This window comes from Struthio camelus, chromosome 1 (assembly GCF_040807025.1).
Source record: "Struthio camelus isolate bStrCam1 chromosome 1, bStrCam1.hap1, whole genome shotgun sequence".
Classification (NCBI taxonomy): domain Eukaryota; kingdom Metazoa; phylum Chordata; class Aves; order Struthioniformes; family Struthionidae; genus Struthio; species Struthio camelus.
In genome coordinates, this window is record NC_090942.1 from 96,839,809 (window position 1) to 96,858,164 (window position 18,356).

General features: G+C 49.4%; 3 protein-coding genes across 4 annotated transcripts; 1 reads left to right on the forward strand and 2 right to left on the reverse strand.

The window, feature by feature from the left end:
• The first annotated feature begins 117 nt into the window (after positions 1 to 117).
• On the forward strand, positions 118 to 5,269 carry NEPRO (nucleolus and neural progenitor protein). Of its 2 annotated transcripts, XM_068959414.1 has the most exons (9): positions 118 to 304; positions 415 to 569; positions 850 to 926; positions 1,042 to 1,173; positions 1,495 to 1,572; positions 2,564 to 2,925; positions 3,558 to 3,619; positions 4,109 to 4,359; positions 4,797 to 5,269. In XM_068959414.1, the coding sequence occupies exons 1-9, from the start codon at positions 214 to 216 to the stop codon at positions 5,188 to 5,190; spliced, it is 1,602 nt and encodes a 533-aa protein (XP_068815515.1). In that variant the 5' UTR covers positions 118 to 213; the 3' UTR covers positions 5,191 to 5,269. The 2 variants fall into 2 exon arrangements, with proteins under 2 accessions (XP_068815515.1, XP_068815520.1); XM_068959419.1 differs by lacking the exon at positions 415 to 569 and having other exon boundaries at positions 153 to 304.
• TAF13 (TATA-box binding protein associated factor 13) lies at positions 3,915 to 9,097 on the reverse strand. The gene is made up of 4 exons (XM_068959461.1): positions 8,942 to 9,097; positions 8,618 to 8,696; positions 7,971 to 8,068; positions 3,915 to 6,933 (listed from the first exon to the last, which is right to left on the reverse strand). Exons 1-4 carry the CDS (start codon positions 8,966 to 8,968, stop codon positions 6,763 to 6,765), a joined length of 375 nt encoding a protein of 124 aa, XP_068815562.1. The 5' UTR covers positions 8,969 to 9,097; the 3' UTR covers positions 3,915 to 6,762.
• Positions 9,098 to 10,463: 1,366 nt separating this feature from the next.
• Positions 10,464 to 15,729, reverse strand: GTPBP8 (GTP binding protein 8). Its single transcript, XM_068959449.1, has 7 exons — positions 15,437 to 15,729; positions 14,935 to 15,033; positions 14,279 to 14,409; positions 13,794 to 13,893; positions 13,217 to 13,389; positions 12,598 to 12,724; positions 10,464 to 11,950 (listed from the first exon to the last, which is right to left on the reverse strand). Exons 3-6 carry the CDS (start codon positions 14,392 to 14,394, stop codon positions 12,640 to 12,642), a joined length of 474 nt encoding a protein of 157 aa, XP_068815550.1. The 5' UTR covers positions 14,395 to 14,409; positions 14,935 to 15,033; positions 15,437 to 15,729; the 3' UTR covers positions 10,464 to 11,950; positions 12,598 to 12,639.
• Between the last annotated feature and the right edge of the window lie 2,627 nt (positions 15,730 to 18,356).

Consider the following 18,356-nt stretch of genomic DNA (forward strand, 5'->3'; position numbering starts at 1 on the left):
GCCAGAGGCAGGCACCGGCCTCCGCCCTCCCCCCACCCCTGCCGGCGGGAGGCCTCGCTGCGCCCGCCCCTCGGCCGCGGCGACGTGGTTCCGCCCGTCCCCCCGCCCAGCGCCACAGCGTGGTTCCGCCCGTCCTCCCGCCCAGCGCCACAGCGTGGTTCCGCCCGCCCCGCCCCGCCCCGCCCCGTCCCGCTCCGCCGCACGCTGGGGAAGATGGCGGCGCCCGAGGCAGCGTGGAACCGGCTGGACGTGCCGTGGCCCGCGAGCAGCGCGACGGTGGCCCTGCCGGGCCAACACCCTGCAGGTCGCGCGCGCGCGCGCGCGGGGGGGGGGGGGGAGGGGGCGTTGGCGGGCGGGCGTTGGCGGGCGTTGGCGGCGGCGGCGGGCGCTGAGGCGACGCCTGCCGCCCCGCAGTGCGGTGGCTGCCGGCGCTGCGGCGGCGGTGCGAGGCGGCCGGCGAGCGGCTGTCGGGGCCGGCCCTGGGCGCCGAGGGACGCGTGCTGCGCGCCGTGCTCTACGTCCACCAGCGGAGGCTGCGGCGGCACCGGCCCTTCCTGGCCCTGCAGCAGGTAAGGGGGCCGCGGCCCGGGGGGGCGCGCTCGGCGGGGGGCGGATCGCCCGCCTCGGGGCTGCAGCGCCGGGGCCCCGTGTGCCCGCCCGGCAGCTGTGGGGCGGGTCCGGCGGCGCTGGCTTTGCCCGGGGTGGGGAGGGGGTCGCGTTTCCATCCAGTGGCCGTACCACTAAACTGACAAGGGGAAGAAGGGGTGGCTTCGCTTAAAGGTGGTCCTTAGGGCCAAGGAGCTCTCATCTGTCAAAACGTGAGCCAAAGGAATTTTTCTTTTTCTTTAGGTAGAGCAGTGCTTGAAGCGCCTATGGAAAATGAACTTGGTGGGTTGCATTGAAACCCTGGCCGGACTCATTCCCAAGTAAGTATCGTGACCCTGTGTGTTACGCTACCCGTTAACTCTGTCTTCAGAGCTAAAGGAGAAAAGGCTAGAAACGCCAGATCATAACCATCTCCTCATCCTTGTATCGACACAGGAAAAATAAACCCCACGCCCACGGGGAGTGCTTCGTTCCCAGCCAGCCTATGATGGAAACAGTTGCTGTGAAGGTTTTGGGAGGTTGCAAGCTCTTACTGCGTCTGCTGGACTGTTGCTGCAAAGCATTTCTGTATCCTTTTTCCCCGTAAAAGCATTCTTACAGATCACCAGAAGCACCTCATGAGGCCAGATCTGCTGTAGGCCGTGTATTGCTGATGGACTCAACCATGCAATTCATGTTGCTGGAGTTTCCTTGACAGCCAAACAGCATCTTTTTAAGTTGTTATGGAAGAACCTCAGGCTGTTGGCTGGCTGCTGTTCTGGCCTCGAGCAACCCAAAGTTTGGCCAAATTATCCAGGATATTACCTTGTGAATTGCCTCGAGTTGGCGTGTTCAACAAGTCTCATTACATGCTGTTTGTTTTTTAACCTTAACTGGTGTAATCTTCAGCTTGTCAGTTAAACATCTCTGCTCAGAAGAATTCATACTTTTGAACACTGTGGCTTCAGGGTTGTTGAGCCGGCTATGGTTTGTGTTTTCAAGTGTCTCTTGTTTGTTTGACACAGTCTCTGTCTGTTTGACATGCCTGTCAGGTAGAAGGGCTTGTAATTAGGCCTTGCTGCTGAGTGAGCTTTATTCAGTTGGGAGGTGGGGGAAGGATCTGGGGAATTAGAAGTCCTTCCATCCCTTTGGACCTGATTCTAGCACCTGAAGGGTTGTATAACTGGAGACTTCTTGCTTGCCCTTTTGGAAGGCTTTGTACTCAGTTCATTGCAAACTTTACGTAGCGCTAATAAAACCAGCGCTAATGCCAGCCTGCCACAAACACTACCACCTGGTACTCTTTGCAGTGAGCAATAAGACTTGCCTCGTGCTGAAATGGAAAGGCTGAGATAAAGCTGTTCTATATATATTACTACTGAGTTTTCCAGGGAAGTCATTGTTCCAGTCTGTCTCAGTCCTGCAGAGCAGCTCTGAGCAAGTAACTGCTGTCTGTAGCTGAAGAAATAAGCGTTGTGCACAAGAACTCAGTAACGGCGTTTGGCACACGAAATCTGTCCTTCTCCAGTTATTATGGAGCAGGAGACCACGTGGGCATCAGTGCTAGCACAGTTGTCCTGAGTTGGTACGCACTGCTTTTTTGGGAAGACCTCCTGTTGAATGATTTAGGTGTGACCTGGGAACCTGCTGAGTGCCCGGTGCGGCACTCCACGAAGCTCTAGGGAAGTGGAGGGGCTCCCAAACACGGCTTATTAGTTGAACGAGTCCTGTGCTCTGAACTTGAACGTTGCCTTAAAGATGGAGGGCACGTCGACATGAGGAGCTCAGACTAATATTAAGGAAAATGTGGTGATGGAGCGCAAAAGAAAAAGCTTGTATTGAGGGGGAACAGGGAAAGGGCTTCTTGGAACCTGTTCCATCAGCTCCTTCTCTCAAGCTGAAGGTAGTCATTTAGTGAGCACAAGCTATGAGGGTTTTGCTAGAGATGCCTCCATACTGTTCGATCTTATCTCCTCAGGATTCAGTACAGGTGTGTATTGCAGAGCCTCATTTCCTTATACGAGGTGTTGTCGACAACACTGCATCTCGTGTCGAAGACCCAACAGATGCCTTATATCAAGGGATTTACCTTCCCTTCTGACATCAGTGACTTTCTTGGAGTTTCTCTCTCTTCTGAGGTGAAGAAAAAAAAGGCCAAAACACTTACAGCCGCAAAAAGTGCCAGCTGGCTGAAGAAGCTCTTCCCAGCAGTGCCAGAGGCAGCATCAGAGGCCAGGAAAAAGAGAGATTTGGCGACCTGCGCAAGTGTTGTGGAAAACAAGAGCATCCCGTGCCCTACAGACATCGGAGAGCCAGTTCTGGTTACCAGAGCCAGCAGAGGTAAAGCACTGTGCCACAGTGCTACTGGTCTCTGGCACCTCAGAAACTGCCACGGACCCCAACATCTGTCCAACAGAGCCAAGTGCTACTGCCACCCACAGAGTTTGGTCCCGGTACAAACTCCCCTCTTCCGTCCTTGGACAAGGAGGATGCTCTCATGTACCTGTGTCTTTACAAAGCTGTAGATGATGTCAGTGTTGCTGTAACGAGTACAGTAAATAGATCCTGTATATAGTCATTAGTGTTTTCCTGCCTCTTTAAAGACGGGCCCAAGGAGAGTGAGGGAAGCTAAGAGAACTGTCTGTAGTTCTTATGTGCTTGTGTCTTGTGCCTGCTAGTTTTGGGCTGTCCCCAAGCAGTCATGGGGTACGGCCAGTGTCCGCAGGCATCCAGCTGCTTGTGTGAGGCTTTCCCTGATGGAAGTCTCCTTTACAGCCATCTGTAACTCACTAAATCCTCTTCATCCCCTGTCAGTGGTCACATGAGATGAGTGTAGTCCCCTTCCCCTCCATTGCTGTTTGGACCAGAAGTGTTGAGTATGCAGGTATGAGGCTGCTGACAACAGCAAAACGCTTCAGGGAAGACTTGAGCCTGTCCTCATTTCATAATGGCAGCTCTCTCTCTCGCTGCAGGGAAGCACCTGGAGTTCGATGTGAAGAGCTTGCTTAGACCATCCAGAGGTCCAGCCCAAGAGGTTTGTGGCACCATTTTACACCATTTTTTATAACTTTAAAAGACTCTTAGACTCAAAATGTGACATTTGTGATTGAAAATGTGTCGTCCCCTCCCTCCCTCCCTCCCTCCTAGAATGCCTACTGCTAAAGCACTAGCTGTGTTTTCCTCAGTTTGGCTTTTTTGACCGGTCAGGTCAGCACGGAAGTGTTGCATTGAAAAACACTATTAATCTTTTCTTTATGAGTTTGAGCACGTATTGGTATCTTATTCTTTATTTCACAGAGGGGAAATACAAGTGAAAACACAAGAGCAAGTCAGTGGTAGACAGAAATACAAATTTTAATGGTCTGCCTCTTTTGGTATTCCAGTAAACAAGACTGCTCTTCCACTTGCTCCTTATAAAGAAAGCTGTCACAAATAACTCAAATGCTCTGCTTCCCTCCAACAGAGGATCAGGTGTGTTGTGTTTTTAAAAGGCTAACTACTTCCATTTTGCGCATTGTTTCAGGATTTAAGCATCATTTCAACACCTTCTAAAGCAGAGTCAGTGTCACTTTGTTCTCGTATAGCAAAATCACAGCATACTAGATCTCTTGTACCGATGTTTCAAAACGCTACCTCTTTCGGGGAACTGTCAGAGGCACTCAGAAAAGCTATTCCGTGGTGCAAAGGCAACAAACTCAAATCAGAAGCTTATTTTCTGCGTAACAAGTTACTGAAAAGCAACCGGCTGCACCATGTGGAGGCTCAAGGATGCAGGTAACTTTACATGGGTGTGGTGTTTCTTGGTCTCATACTTCATATTTTAATAATGTGTATTTTGCTACGGTGTAGGGAGATGCAGTGGTGTTACCCATTTTTTTAATTTAAACAGGATCAACAGTTCTGGCCGCTAGGCATTCTGACAGGAATACATTGTTTAGCATCAGTCACTTGGGAAAGGATTTAAAACGTTAACAAATGTATGAGTACATAACTAAGAGGGAGGACGAACACGCACCTTAAACTGTGTGTGTCTAATGGGTAACTATTATATAGCGTAAGGAGCGTTGGCTTGCTTTTGAATGCCCTGTTGCAGCTCCAAGGTACGATAAGGAAAATGGTAGAGAAGGCTAATACCAAATCTCTCAAAACATCAAATAACCTATTTTTAACAGCTGCTCAAGTAATGTTTTGTGTACCTTCCTCCCCTTAAGCTTGCAGAAAAAACTTCGCTGTGTCAAAACATCTGTCTGTAAATACCTCCTCTCTGGCTCACAAAGTGCACGCTGGCCAAAGCAATACCTTGGCGCGTGGTTCTGTCGAAGAAAGATCAAATCCTCCAAGCGGTCAAAGAAGACTCTGAAGACTGTTCAGCAAAAACCTCCTCGGCTTTCTGGAGTCTGTGAGAGCAGTGCTTCATTCTTCCCAGTTTACCAACCTGGGTCTTTGGGACACGAAGGACGTGCCAACGCTGATATGGCCACTGGAGAACGAAGCAAAGCAGAGAACCCTATGCGGCTGCTGCTGGAAGAAAACCCTGGCTCTATGCTGAAAGAAGCTACTGAGGCCATGGATATCGATTCTATTTTTGCAGCAATGGGTGTCTGATCCTGGGCTGGGACCAGGAAAGGGTTAAGTCATTCTGATCTTCTTTGCTTTTTTTTAATTAAAATCCTCAGAACCCTGACAGTGGCTTGGTTACTCACGCCCTGAATTCTACTCAAGTAGGGTTGCACTGCTAAGAAAGTAACGATTATGTTAAACTAAGATTTTTGTCAAGCCACTTACTGTGGAAGAGTGCCCCCAACCAGCCTTCGTCTGTCCCGACTAGCCTTCGTCTTTTGAGCTAACCTTGTCCAGGAACAACGGCTTTGAGTTACCTCAAACTCAGGCCCCCTTCTCTACTGCGGGACCACACGCTAAGTGCTACTGTCAAATCTGCAGTGCAAATAAACCATACAGGGCAGAAGGCTGCAGCTGGTCACCTACTGACTGCTGCTTAGGATAAAAGACTTGCTGCTTGTTTTCTAAGGAAGTCTTCCTTCTGCTTATATTGAGGACAGCCTTGACTTGTAGCGTTATCACTGTTCAGCATTTGTTATCCTCATCCTGAAAGGGGGAGGGCGGGGGGAAGGGAGGGAGGCTAGCTGAATCTACCATATGCCTTTGAGCTGCTCCAGAAATGGTACCAAGCTGACTGCAACAGTCAACTCGTTACCAGCAAGCATGTCTCCCACCATCTTCCAATCTCTTTAATGTAACTACAGTTGCTGCCTGCTTGGCAAAGTAAGGAGGAGCTACTCCACCATCCATTGAGGGAATAATACTCATTAGAGCAAGAAATGCAGTTTGTGCTTTCTGTCTGGGTCTTGCTTATAATTAAGGCTCAAGATCTGGCTCTCCTGGAAAGACTTAAAAAAAAAAAAAAAAATCTCAGATTGAAGGGCAGCACTCAGCTTTATTGTGGAGCACCCGTCTAAGAGGGGAAGGAGAAGGCAAGCATCTAAGGGCAAGTAAATTTGGGATAGGTGATCCCCATTTCCTAGGGAGAAATGAGAACAAGAGAGCTGTGTCCACTGAGGCAGAAGGAAAAAATGAGCTTCCTACCAGACTAAGAATACTTAATCGTTAGTGCTAAGAAATCCACATTATGCAACTTGTGTGAATTCGTCAGTGAATTTTAGTTACGAGGCCTGGCATGAGCTTAAGATGTTTTACTCAAAGAGCATATAGGGAGCAGGGACAGGGAAGAGAACAGAAATTCTAATGGTTTGTGCTCGAAGGCACAGTTTGTCCAGTTCTCCGAGATCCATTTTCTAGGTCTCCTGCGAAGGGAGCATCTAATAATGACTGAAACAGTTGGAAAGAATCAGTTCTCATTAACCCTCTAGATACCTGATAGAACACAGTCCTACTTCAAACACACTTGTCACCATTACAAGAACCTTTAGAGCTCACTTTCACACTTCTTGAGTTTTATAAAATGGTATAAAAATACCTAAGTATACCACATACAGTCAGATAAAATTAGAAGGCTTCGATACTTCTTTGTAAAGGCCGAGAGCCAAGGCAGACATCCCAGCACTGATCTCCATCCTGGAAAAAAAACCTCCAACAAATACATACTAATTCCTTGCTTTTGGGAAGAAGGTGCCCAAGCTGTGCCGCGTGCACAGAAGATCAAGATCCATAGTTTGCCTCATCAAAGGCCTTTCTGGCCCGCTTCAGTTCTTCATTCATAGTCAGGAGGTCCTTAACTCTGGCAAACTTCCGGGGGTCCTTGCGGATTAGAAAGACAATGTCCTCAACCTGTACACGACCCTGCCGCCCAATTGACATGGCCTTGTGCGTCTGTCAGAGGAAGAAGCAAAAGTTACCAGTGTGCCTTTGACCCTGACTTATTTTTTTCAACTCTCAATTCCATTTTATTCCTTGTCACTTTATAAGCCAAAGGTAAGCAATTTCAGGATCTGGGCACCATCATCCTACTCACAGACACACTCCCGAGTGCACTCCTGTGAACTTTTTGTCAGTCTACTATTCCCAGCTCCTTGACACCTACACCTGGTATGTGCCGTTATACATACAGGATCTTAATGACATCAAAACTAAAGCCATGCTACACATAGGGGAGACCAAACCTGCAGAGCGCTTGAGAAAGAACAGCATCAAGGCGAATTTGCATGCAAAAGACAACACCAAATCTGAGGACAGTTTAGGCATTTTCATAAGTGAAGGCAAGGCCAACCTTTCAAGAGAAACAGGATTTTCAAACAGCAGGAAAGACTTGAGTAAAAAAACAAAAAACAAAAAACCCTCAAACAGCATCCAAACAGCAGGATCAGTGATTGCTTAAGGCAGCAGAACCTTGTATTCGTTTTGTGGGACAGAATTGCTTTCCCATCCTTGTAAAAAAACTGAGCAAACACAAAAGTAGATCAACTTTCAAAGTTGACCCTCATCTTCTGTCAGCTGTATACGCAGTGATGCCACAGTGGGCTACAAAGTCAGCTGTGCCTGTAAAATATCAGTCTAACTGCCCCTTACAGATGAAGGCCCTGTTCCAAATCCACATGGAGCAAAATGCATTAGTTTCCACTGAATCTTCGAAGCGCAAAGGCTAACGTGGGATTCTTCCTACTAGCATCAGAGTTGTTGGCCTGGGCTAATCCAGTTGGGTTAGAAGTATTAGCCTACAGAAAATTAAAATCTTAATGAGGATCTTCGAATCTGATTTAACACCTTTAGAAAACAAATTCATCCCTTTTCGTTGAGATATGTTCTGCTAGGAACATCCTATCCTCTGTCCAATCGTGGTGTAATAATCGGTGCATCTGAAATACTAGCAAGAGCTGTTTTTTTGATCGTGACATCTAAATTTGACTTACCATTTCTGTGATGAACTCTATTACCAGATCCTCGAGAATATCCACTGATTCTGTGTAAGGGTTCTGGTCATCCCCAAATCCATACATCATGCATCTTACTGCAGAAAGAAATACTCAGCATGATCCTCCTCTTATTTTTTTTCTGGTCATTCAGCACAGCCAGCAGCATGCCTCTAGTGCTTTAGGCTTACTAGTCTACAAGTTCATGCAGCAGGACGGCATTCCTGACTGCTGGCCAGGACAATTCTTTGGGGAGCTTATGGGAAATAAAACAGACAGAACCCAGCAAGAGCGTAGCACATACGCAGACAAATGCATCTGATGACAGGCTCTTTAAAATGCATTTAGGCTATCAACTACGGGGCATTGCATCGCTGTATGGCTTTTGCCGTTGATAGGCTCAGATGACGCATTAGCAGCAACGTTCTGTCGTATATGACGGCTTTCTCCGCTTTGAGCACGGGTAGGGAATGAAAGCCGTTGTTTTGTTAATGAAGACAACGAGTTTCAAAACTCTACAGCTCCCTAAGACTTGCCGACATCTCTGCAAGAGGTATGCCGTTCGTAAAAGCCACGGCTGGCGCTGCAGCGAGCGACCGGTGCCAGCCGCCGCCGGGCGCAGGCTAGCGGCTCTGGCTTGCACTCACGTTCTTTGGAGAAGAGCCTCTTCCTCCTGCCTTGCCCCCCGTCCAGGCCTCCGCCCGCCTCCTCGGCGTCTTCCTCAAACTGCGGAAAGGCACATTGGGGGGGGGGGGGGGGGGAGAGGGCGCAGTCAGAGCGGGGCCGGGCCGCAGCGCCGCCGGCGGGGGCGCAGGCCAGCCCGGCAGCACCGGGCCGCAGCAGCCATGTCACCGGCTCTGCGGGAGCCCCGGGCGGCGCCCGCACTGAGCAGAGGCGGCCGAAGGCCCCGCACAAAAGCCGGGCACGCCGCCGCCGCTGGCCCGCCCGCGGCCCCGGCGCCCGCGGCTCACCGGCGCGTCCTCCTCCTCGTCGGCCATGGCTGCCGCGCGCCGCTTCCGCTCGGGCCGGCCGAGCTTCCGCCGCCCGGGCCGCGCCTGGGGGCCGCCATCTTGGCGTACGGCGCGGGCGCCGCCCCGAACGGAGCCCGGGGAGGGTCACGCGCCGCAAGGGGGCACTGAAAGGCGGCGGCGCCTCGCTGCTCGTACGCCTGACGGCGCGGGCAGACGCTTGGCGGTGTCAGGCAGCGGCCCCAGTAGGTCCTCCGGCTGGCGATTACCGTGTCCGCAAGCCGCCGGCTTTCTCCGGCTTCGGGGCGTCCCCCGTGGGGGGCCTCTGAAGGGCCGGGCGGGCAGAGCAGCGCAGCCGGGCCCCCTGCAGCGTCGCAGCCGCGACTTGCCGGGCTCCCGCCAGGTTCCCGCGTGCACGTCTGCACGGGGAGCTGCTGCGCTCTGAACGCTCCCCGGACTCCTGCCAGTGTCCGCAACGGTCAGCGGAGGGGCAAGGACTCCGGGGGCTCGTAGGCATAACTTGCATTGCCCTTTATAAAGTAAGACCGAGGAGCTAAAGCGGCAGGAGTAGCAGGCTGACCGTAGTGAGCAGATGTGTCTCAGCGCGGGAGTTAAGACGTGTACCCCTCTTTCCGTTGATGTCTATGCAGGACTGGAAGTTGGCGCTCTGAAGGAGGAAGCTACCCGAATGCAACACGCTGAGCGTAATCAGTATTACACAGCTGCAAACATAAGATAAACCATGAGAAAAATTAACTCTGGGCAAGCTCTATCAGCAAGCTCACCAAGGAGCTAGAGCTGGAGCAAAAGTAGTATATGATGAGGAGCTGAAGTATGCTAAAAGCAAAGAGCTGGAGAGTGAAACTGCTGGCGGCTTTCAAGAGAAGCAATCAGATGGTCTCACCGCTCTTGACAGCGAGGATACAAACCCAAAAGGAAAACATGCATGTCACGAGCCCTAGAACGAGGGAAGCACAGGAATGGATGTTCAGTCTTTTCAGTTAAGTCTCTCCTTTTCACAACTCTCAAGACTTCATAGATCGAAGCACAATTGGCCGAGTATCACAAAACAGCTCTGCAACCGAAGCTAATTCCCACAAGCGTGGCAGTTACCCACAGCCACAACTTTTAAGTTAAATTTAACCCAGAGGATGGAGTTGACTCTCTCATCAGAAGCAGGCCTCAAATCAGCGTGGCGTGTTCTGGCAACTCCTGTGTGCACCGCTCAAGGCCTGCTGTAATTGAGCGTTTCGTGAAGAACGCAGCAGCGGCATCTAGAAGTCCTGGCTGTGGCAGTCCTTCCTTGTCCAGGTGCCAAGCACAGCTCAGCATGACCTCCCCTCAGCCAGAGAACAAGCAGAACGTGAACCCTATGTCCTCTTTCACTGTCTTTGTAGTAATCCTTGACTTCTGTAGACATCTAAACAAACAATGCTTTTTTTCTTTTTTAATAAGATAGGTCTTATGCTGTTAGCCCAAACTAGGCTAACGATGTCAGAGAAAGGAGAGACAAAGGGGCCAGAGATAAGTTGCTGAACTGATTTTAATGAAATCCCATTTCTTGAAGATGAATACAAAGGTAGTAGAGAACAGAACTGCTCTAAAACCATTGAAAGAAGTTTGGAAGATGGATGAACTTCTCCCACAGAAGCTTTAGGTAGTTTTATTGTTGTTGTTGTTGTTTTTAATTACTGTGTTTGTGGTAGGAAGGGGGCCTCTTGAAAGACTGAGTTGAAATCCTGCACTACCTCATCGTACAACCTCCTGTATGACTGTAGAAGTGGGCCCAACAGTCCAAGGCCCCACAGTGAAGGAGCTGCTGAGCCTGTTCGAGACGCCATGAACAACCTTGAGGTCATGAACTTCTGTTTAACACAGCACACACATTGTTGCTTAGTATCTATCACATAGGATAGCCACTTCTTGTTAAAAGATTTTTTTTTTTAAACGTACTGCTATCCTCCCAGTTCAGATGCACTCTTCCTGCAATCTAATCTCATTAACAAAGCAGTTACAGTTTGAGAAAGGATACTGGCTGGCAGTTTGCAGCACAGGCTCTTCAATTAGAGCTGAGGCCTTTAGAATTACAGACTAGATTGATGCTTTTGAAAGATGCTGGTTTTATTTTTTTTAAACAAAAGATTATGCCTGAAACGTTGACCTGCACCTATTCCATCTATCCTTATACTGCTGCACTTCCCCCCGTGGAAGCATCACATGGGCTGGTTTGCTCTGGAGCACTTTAGGATTGGAGGTGAAATATTGAGAATTACAGGTGTGATCTCTGCTTAGGTGTGCAAACCAGAGATCCACCTCTTTCTATTGCATTCATCACACACTGCCGCTTCCTACACATATGGGGAAATAAGCCCTATCTCACGTCTAATCTGTGAGTTAAAAGAAATTCCATAATAAAGCAAAACACTAGAAATACCACCTTCTAACTCTCGAGTGGTTTATGGAAGAATTACTCTTTCATGAGGTTTAAACACTTGATGTAAGTAACGCTGACAACCGTATACATACCTTTGGCAATCCTAATACTCAACAAGACAGTGTCAGAGTTTGACATCAGCACTTAATAGCTTTGATCTAAATTTTCGTGTATGATTACTGCTATTAAGACAGTCCCCTTTTCTGACTCTTTCTGATATTGTAACTACCCAGCTTCGGTCTCCCCAGGATGGGTGCTGGGTGCTGTTAGCTGGATACAGCTGTTGTGGGACAAAGTTTTGCCAGCTGTTACAGTGCTTGCAAAGAATACGGGGCCTCACTATTGTGCTTCAGCTCCCAGTGTAGAACAGATGCATAAAACAAACAACATGTCTCATCTCTGGCAGTTCAGAGTACAGCTGCAGAACTTCATGCTGGAAGGTAAATGCAGCACTGACCGATGATAAAGTGCAGGAGGAGACAGCTCCCCTAGGTGTCATTCATTTATCTCACTCTGTTCCAAGCCAACAGTAATCGAAAGGTAGATCCCATTAAAGATGTGTCCTTTCGTTCATCCACCTAGAACAGGGACAACTTGGTGTATACAAGTAAGGCACGCTATCACACTGCACCTGTTGAATGCATGAGGCAGAGGAGTTACACAATGCAGCTTCCCAGCCAGATCTCTCCTAAAAACACCTTCACAAATTAAGTGCTGGCCATTTCTACTCCAGACAGTCTTACAGCAGGTAGTGAAATAAGTTGAGACTGGTGAACTTCTCAATGTCATTCAATTCAAGTTGGCAAGCGTGGCTTGTTTAATATTAAGAGCTATAACTTTTCTTTTCTAAACTAAATGCCTTTTTATTAATCAGATTACTAGACTGTCTCTAATATCCTAAATACAGCAGAATTTAGGCATGCAGTAGTAGCTTTCTGAACAGTTAGCTGGAGAGAGAGAGAGGAAATGCTGTATTAAAACCTAGCTCCTCTGTAGAGTAGGTTCTCTTTGTTTTTCCCTTCTTGGCACAATCACATAGGTTTTATAAAACCATTTGATAATAAAGTGCATTCCATTGCAGCGCAAATTTCCTGAATGAGTTTATTAAACAAAAAGCTTATCCTTACAAATATTAATTTAACCAAAACCTTAGACAAATTTATCCAAAATATAAGTTCCAGTATTTCAGGTTATTAAAAAAAAAAAAAAAAGCCAGATTTGGTACCTTTTGTTCTGGATGTGCCAAGCAGATCAGGAACCAGTCTTTTTAGTTGGTCTCTGCAACAGGCAGGTTTCCAGTAACATGGGCTATGAAACACCTTAGCAAGTGAACACCTGAAAACTCCAGAGAACTATGGAAACAAAGGTGTGTACATTCAGTGCCTGATCACTGCTGCATCTTGGACTAATATAACCAAACTCAGCCACTGGGTACATTACATTACATCCCCCATAGTGCAGTACAACTTTGATAAAGCAAAAACTTCAGCTACGTAAGCAAACACTTAAGGGTTGCTACTGTCACATAACTCCAAACTACGCTACTGTACGAAACGACCACAAGCACGTAAGCAGGTGCCTGACAAAGCCCGCTGTCACACAGCATAGGTACGGCTGCCCCTCTCAGCCCAAAGGCCAAAGGAAGAAGCAGCCTTGAAAACTGAACTCCACTCACTTGCAGAGGATGTGGAAGAAGGAAAGGGCAGTTACCACAAGCAGCCCACCCTCCATCCTTGGGGCACAGAAAAGTATCGCCTCTGGGACAGATGGACCCATTTCAGGTAGTATGTCCTATTGCTGATCATCACGAGGAAGGAAACGGCAGCAACGGAGAAAAGCTTTACCTGACCAAGAATAGCTGAGGAAAGCATCCCTGAGTTTTCTCCTTTACAAACTCCTGGATCTCCAGTACGTTCTTTAACAACAGTCCCCTGGAAGCTCGGTCGATTTTTGTTAGCACCAGCTGCGTGGGTTCAAACAGGAAGGATTGAGAGAAAAAGATGATTTTGCTGCTAGCCTGGAACATTTGTAAGAATGATTCACCTTACAAAGCGGGCTGAAAGTTCTGGATCTTATCTAAGTGGAAAAATGGTACAGTGCAGTTGATCTAAGCACTTCTATAGACTGTGTAAGGACCAGACCCTTTCAAGACCCTCAAACTGAGCACTGAAAAAAGTGTCCGTTTTAATAAATCAAGCTAAACCCCCTCAAAAAGCCTCCCAAGACAAGACGTGCATTTCAGGCCTATTTTATTAACAATAAAGAAGTGGGGTACGGAGGGGAGGACACTACTACTTAGGTAGGATACAACTTGCCTAAATAAGCTCATACAGAGAGTAAGCGCATTTATAGATTACCTTTGGCTTATAACCAGCGCAGGTTATGCTGCTTCTGCCTTTTCAAGAATGCAGTGTTACTTACCACATATGGAATCCCAAACTCTTCCAACATCTCTATAGCGATATGATCTGTTTTCTGGAGTCCTACTACTCCATCCACTAACAAGAAAGTCCTCTTCAAGCTGCCAGAAATACAGATACCAAAAACCACGACCATTATTTCATGGCTACTGTGCTATTTCCAAATACATACGCAAGAACAAGGAACAGGATTTGGAGACAGGAAGAGCCAAGATAAGCCATACATAAGAGCTGAGAGGGTTGGTACAGAGCAGCACCTTAATCTTTTCTGATATTTTGATCTGTCTAAGCATGAACGAGTGACTCAAACCACGGTTATCACCATGGAGGTTCCCAGGGAAATGACTTCAGAACTAATCAATACCCTTGCTTGAAGTAACTCCTGCATTTTTTCCTTCTAATTACACGACACTGTATACAAGTGTCCAGGTGTCACTGCTCTGTTGAGGTGAAGTTAAGTTACAGCACATTCAGATGCTCCCTTACGTGTGCCGTTCCTGCAGATAGGCCTCCACCATCTCCACAAAGTCCTGTGGGGCACAGTAGCCGTATCCTGGCATGTCCACCAGAGTAAAATACTTTCCTACGTTGAAGAAATTCATTTTCTTTGTGTGGCCCTGGGGAGGGAAGAATTTTTTAAAGAAGATAAGATTCGGGGGCAGGGTTTAAAAAGTTGCTTTAAACAGTGAATGAGCCCCATATAGGGTGGAGATGCCCTACTGAATAACTCTGTACTGTACCCCGCTCAGAGAAGGCAGCAAAAATGCTGCTGTTGCTTTAAGCAGTCTAGTCTCTAGCCCTCGTAAGGATCAGGTATGGCTCCATCCTTAAAATAAGGGACTAAAAATACCTTCGTAGGGCTGTTTGCTTGGTTCTTCTCAAAGGGCTTTACATCACGCGTGTTCAGCTTGCAAGACTCTTCTATTTGCCCAGCGTGCCAGGCCTGCCCGCAGAGCTAAACTGGTCTCCTTCCGCCTCATCCTTGCAATAGCAAGGCCCGTATTGGCCACGAGCTGGCTGCCATGCGCTCCTACCACTTTGAGTCACCTGAGTCCTTGCTTCCTCTCACCCTTCTCAGCCTCATCGTCTGGGTTAGCACTGGCTTTTGACCAAGGAGGAGGAGAGTAAAAAATGGCACTTACCGGCTTTTTCGACACTCTGATCTCCACCTCTGGCGTCAGTGAGAACAAGGCCCGGATTAAAGAGGATTTCCCCACGTTGCTTCGTCCGATGAAGCACACCTGTAGTCAAAGAGGAAGAGCGAGAGGGTGAGCACTTCTGCCTCCATCCCCCTCCCCTCATCCAACCTGGCTGGGCAGCAGGTACCCATTGCTGCTGCGGTCAGTTCTGGTCGCCCGTCAGCCTTTGGTGCCAGCCCCAAGCCGGGGGCCAAATACGTGTTGCGCTACAGATCGGACGTGCGATATCTCAGCTCCCCCGCTCCCGGTACGCTGGCGGGGGGCAGCGATAACAACAGACGCCTCCCAGGCTGTGCGGTGCTCAGGCGCTGCAGCCCTGAAAGCTGTAAGCATGCTCCAGATGACCGCCCCCGAGCGCGCAGCAGCTGCGGCCAGCCCGGCTCACGCCGCCTGGAAGGCCGGGCCGGGCCGGGTCCCCGCTCCCCCTCGGCCGCCCCTCGCTCACCTCGGGCAGCGCCGGCGGCGGGGCATGGTCCAGGCGCACGGCGGAGCTCACGTAGCGCACGGCGTGCGGCCCAGGGGGCCGGAAGAGCGCCTCGGCGCGCTGCAGCTCCGCCAGGCCCGGCTGGAAGAGCCCGAAGGCGGCTGCGGCCGCGTCGGCGCCGGGCGCCAGGTAACGCGCCAGCCGCTGCAGCGGGAAAACCACGCCGGCCAGGCGGCTCCGCTCCAGCTGCAGCACCTGCGCCAGGGCGGCCTGCGGCGGCCGCTGCCCCGCCGCCCCGCCGCTGCCCCGGCTCCAGCCCCGGCCCCGCGCCGGCCCCCCGCCCCGCAGCGCCCGCAGCATCCCCCCGGCGCGGCCCGGCGGCGCTTCCTGCCGCCGCCCCGGAAGCCGACGGCGGCGGCGCCCGCCCCTGGCCAGCGGGCAGCCGGCAGCGCAGGCGGAGCGGGTTTGACCGCAGAAGCCTGCGGGAGAGTTTTCGCTACGGCGTTGGCCTGTGCGCTGTTGCCAAAGCGGCAGTCTGCGAAGGACCTCCAGGGAGCGGCAGGTTTTTCCGAGCCTCGTGTTTTTATTTTTGCTTCCTGCGCTTCTTAGATTCGTTACAGAACAGAAACACACACGTGAAAATCACCGAGCTGCTAAGGGCCGTGCATGCTGCAGTCCTGTTTAGCTGTGGAACAGGGCAAAGCAGCGCTGTCCCACGACGCGTCCAGGCTCCGCGGAGATGCTCACTGTTTTCCCGCAGCCATGCCAACGCTAGACCTTATGCCCAGCCAAGCAGGCAGCGCCGTGCGAAAAGCTGCCTTTCCTTTGAGACAGAGGCCCCTTTTTCCTACTGTGGTCACAGTCCTGCATTTAAAGCCAGGCAGGTCTGGATGGCTTAATTATCGCAATGAATAGATTTAAGGTCAGGAAGGACCATGAGAAGGTAACACAGGCTATGTCCTATGTACTGTTGTCCTGTGTCCTATTGTATTGAGCTGAGTTATGAAGATACAGGGAGGAACCTTCTGTCCTCCACAAAGAGGGCAGACAGCAACCTGCTCGTCTAAGCAAATGTTTTCCTCCTTGCCCCCTAAAGGAAATGTCCTGGCTCAGGAATTACAAACAACACGCCATTTAAAGATTAACCAGAACGCAACGCACCAATATTAGAAAGTATCAAGGATATTCCTGAGAGTGAACTAAAGTGTTTTGCTTTGAACCGGATAAAATCTTTTCCAATAAAAAAGCACTTTTCAGAGGACGGAGGTGAGCGTAGTTGCTTGCTTTGACCACGAGGTGGAAATAAAAGCCTAGCTAGGGTGTGTGCCCTTACAAAACCCAGTATAGTGGGATAGCACAAAAGCAGCAGCACTAAACAAATATTAGTAAAACTGGCTGTCCTGGAGGCTGAGCCACGAATAACCAGTGAGCAACTACTTAGCAGCGTGCTCTGAAAGACCCAGGAGGATGGATAAACCCAGCATTTGTACATCAGTAATTAGATGAAGAGGAAGGAGGATAAGACTCTTTCTCCCTGTACTAGAGGAATGACATATATGTTGATAGAGCTCCTTAACCAGGTTGTTACAGAGTGGCTTAAAAATCAGGAAGGTATCAAGGGAGGAATCGCACAAGGGAAACAGGATGTCACTCCTGGTACTCTGCTATTTCAAGTAAAACAAGATCTCAAAACACAGTTGTCTTCTGATCTGAGGAGAAGGAGGAAACAGTCAAACCTGGAAGAGCTACAGCATTTAAATCCAGCTCCAGAGTTACACTGGGGGTGGATAAGAAAACACATCAATAACCAGGTCCAGAAACTCAGGTACGTGAAGCATCTGCCTGGGACACAACAGTGATGCTGTTGCCACAGTATTACCATGCTGTCTGGTGGTTGGCTCTAGCTCTAGAGGCAGATTGAGAGTTTTGGCTTCCAAAACAACCTAAAACAATCCCCCCCCCCCCCCCCCCACACACACACATCCTCTTTCCAAATACAACTTTCCAAATCCCACTTTTTCTCTCTTCAGAATCACACAGTAAGTTGCTGGACTGTGTCCAGACTGCAATCCAAAGGCTCAGAAGCCAAAAGGCTAATTAAAGAAACGTGAAAGTGATTATTTTGCAGCAAACACTTTCAGTATCACAGAGCAAGCAGAATCTTCAAGTGCTTCCTCTAGACTGTATTGCGCTAATACCTTTGGGGAAGGGGGAGAGGCCTCACCCCAAGGATAACTGAACTAGGTTGCACCACATGCTGTGGGAAATTCTCCCTTTCCCTTTCTCAGTAGTTCTCCTGTTTTAGCTGCTAAAAGGACCCAGAGATCCTTCCAAGTGCTTGGGTGCCTTGCTCCTGTTAAACTCCAAATGATTAAGAACCTGAAAGCTTCCGATTTTGATGACTTGGACCCTTGTATCTTGCTGCCTCCGCTATTTACTGGCGAGTTATGTTACCCACAGATTTTATGGCTGAAGCTACAGTATGGTATGCCCTGCACTGCAGGGATTTCCACGTCAGAATTAAATGTGACCTTTGCATCTTGGACCTTTCTCCAAGCATGAGCGATACTTGTTGCACCTGACCACCAAATGACACAGCATTGAAGCACAAGCTGCATTTACCAAAGACCGTGTAGCTGGCTGAAATTGTCACAAAGTGACTTTTGGAAAGTCAAACTACAGCAACAGCCCCCAGAAGAGACAAAGATTTCATTCTATCACTGCTGCTGGCTTCTCTGGATATAAGAACAGTGAACACAGGGGGCTTAATTTTCTGTTTCAACTTACTTGGCTTTACCTTTAAGCACCACTGGATGTTATGCCTCTTCTCAGTAAACTTGTGCCTAGTATTTCGGGTGGATGGTTGCCTGCATGCTGATGCTTCCCTCGCTTAGTGGATGTCTTGCATCTGTTTGACCAAAGAACTGAAGCCCTTCCACCA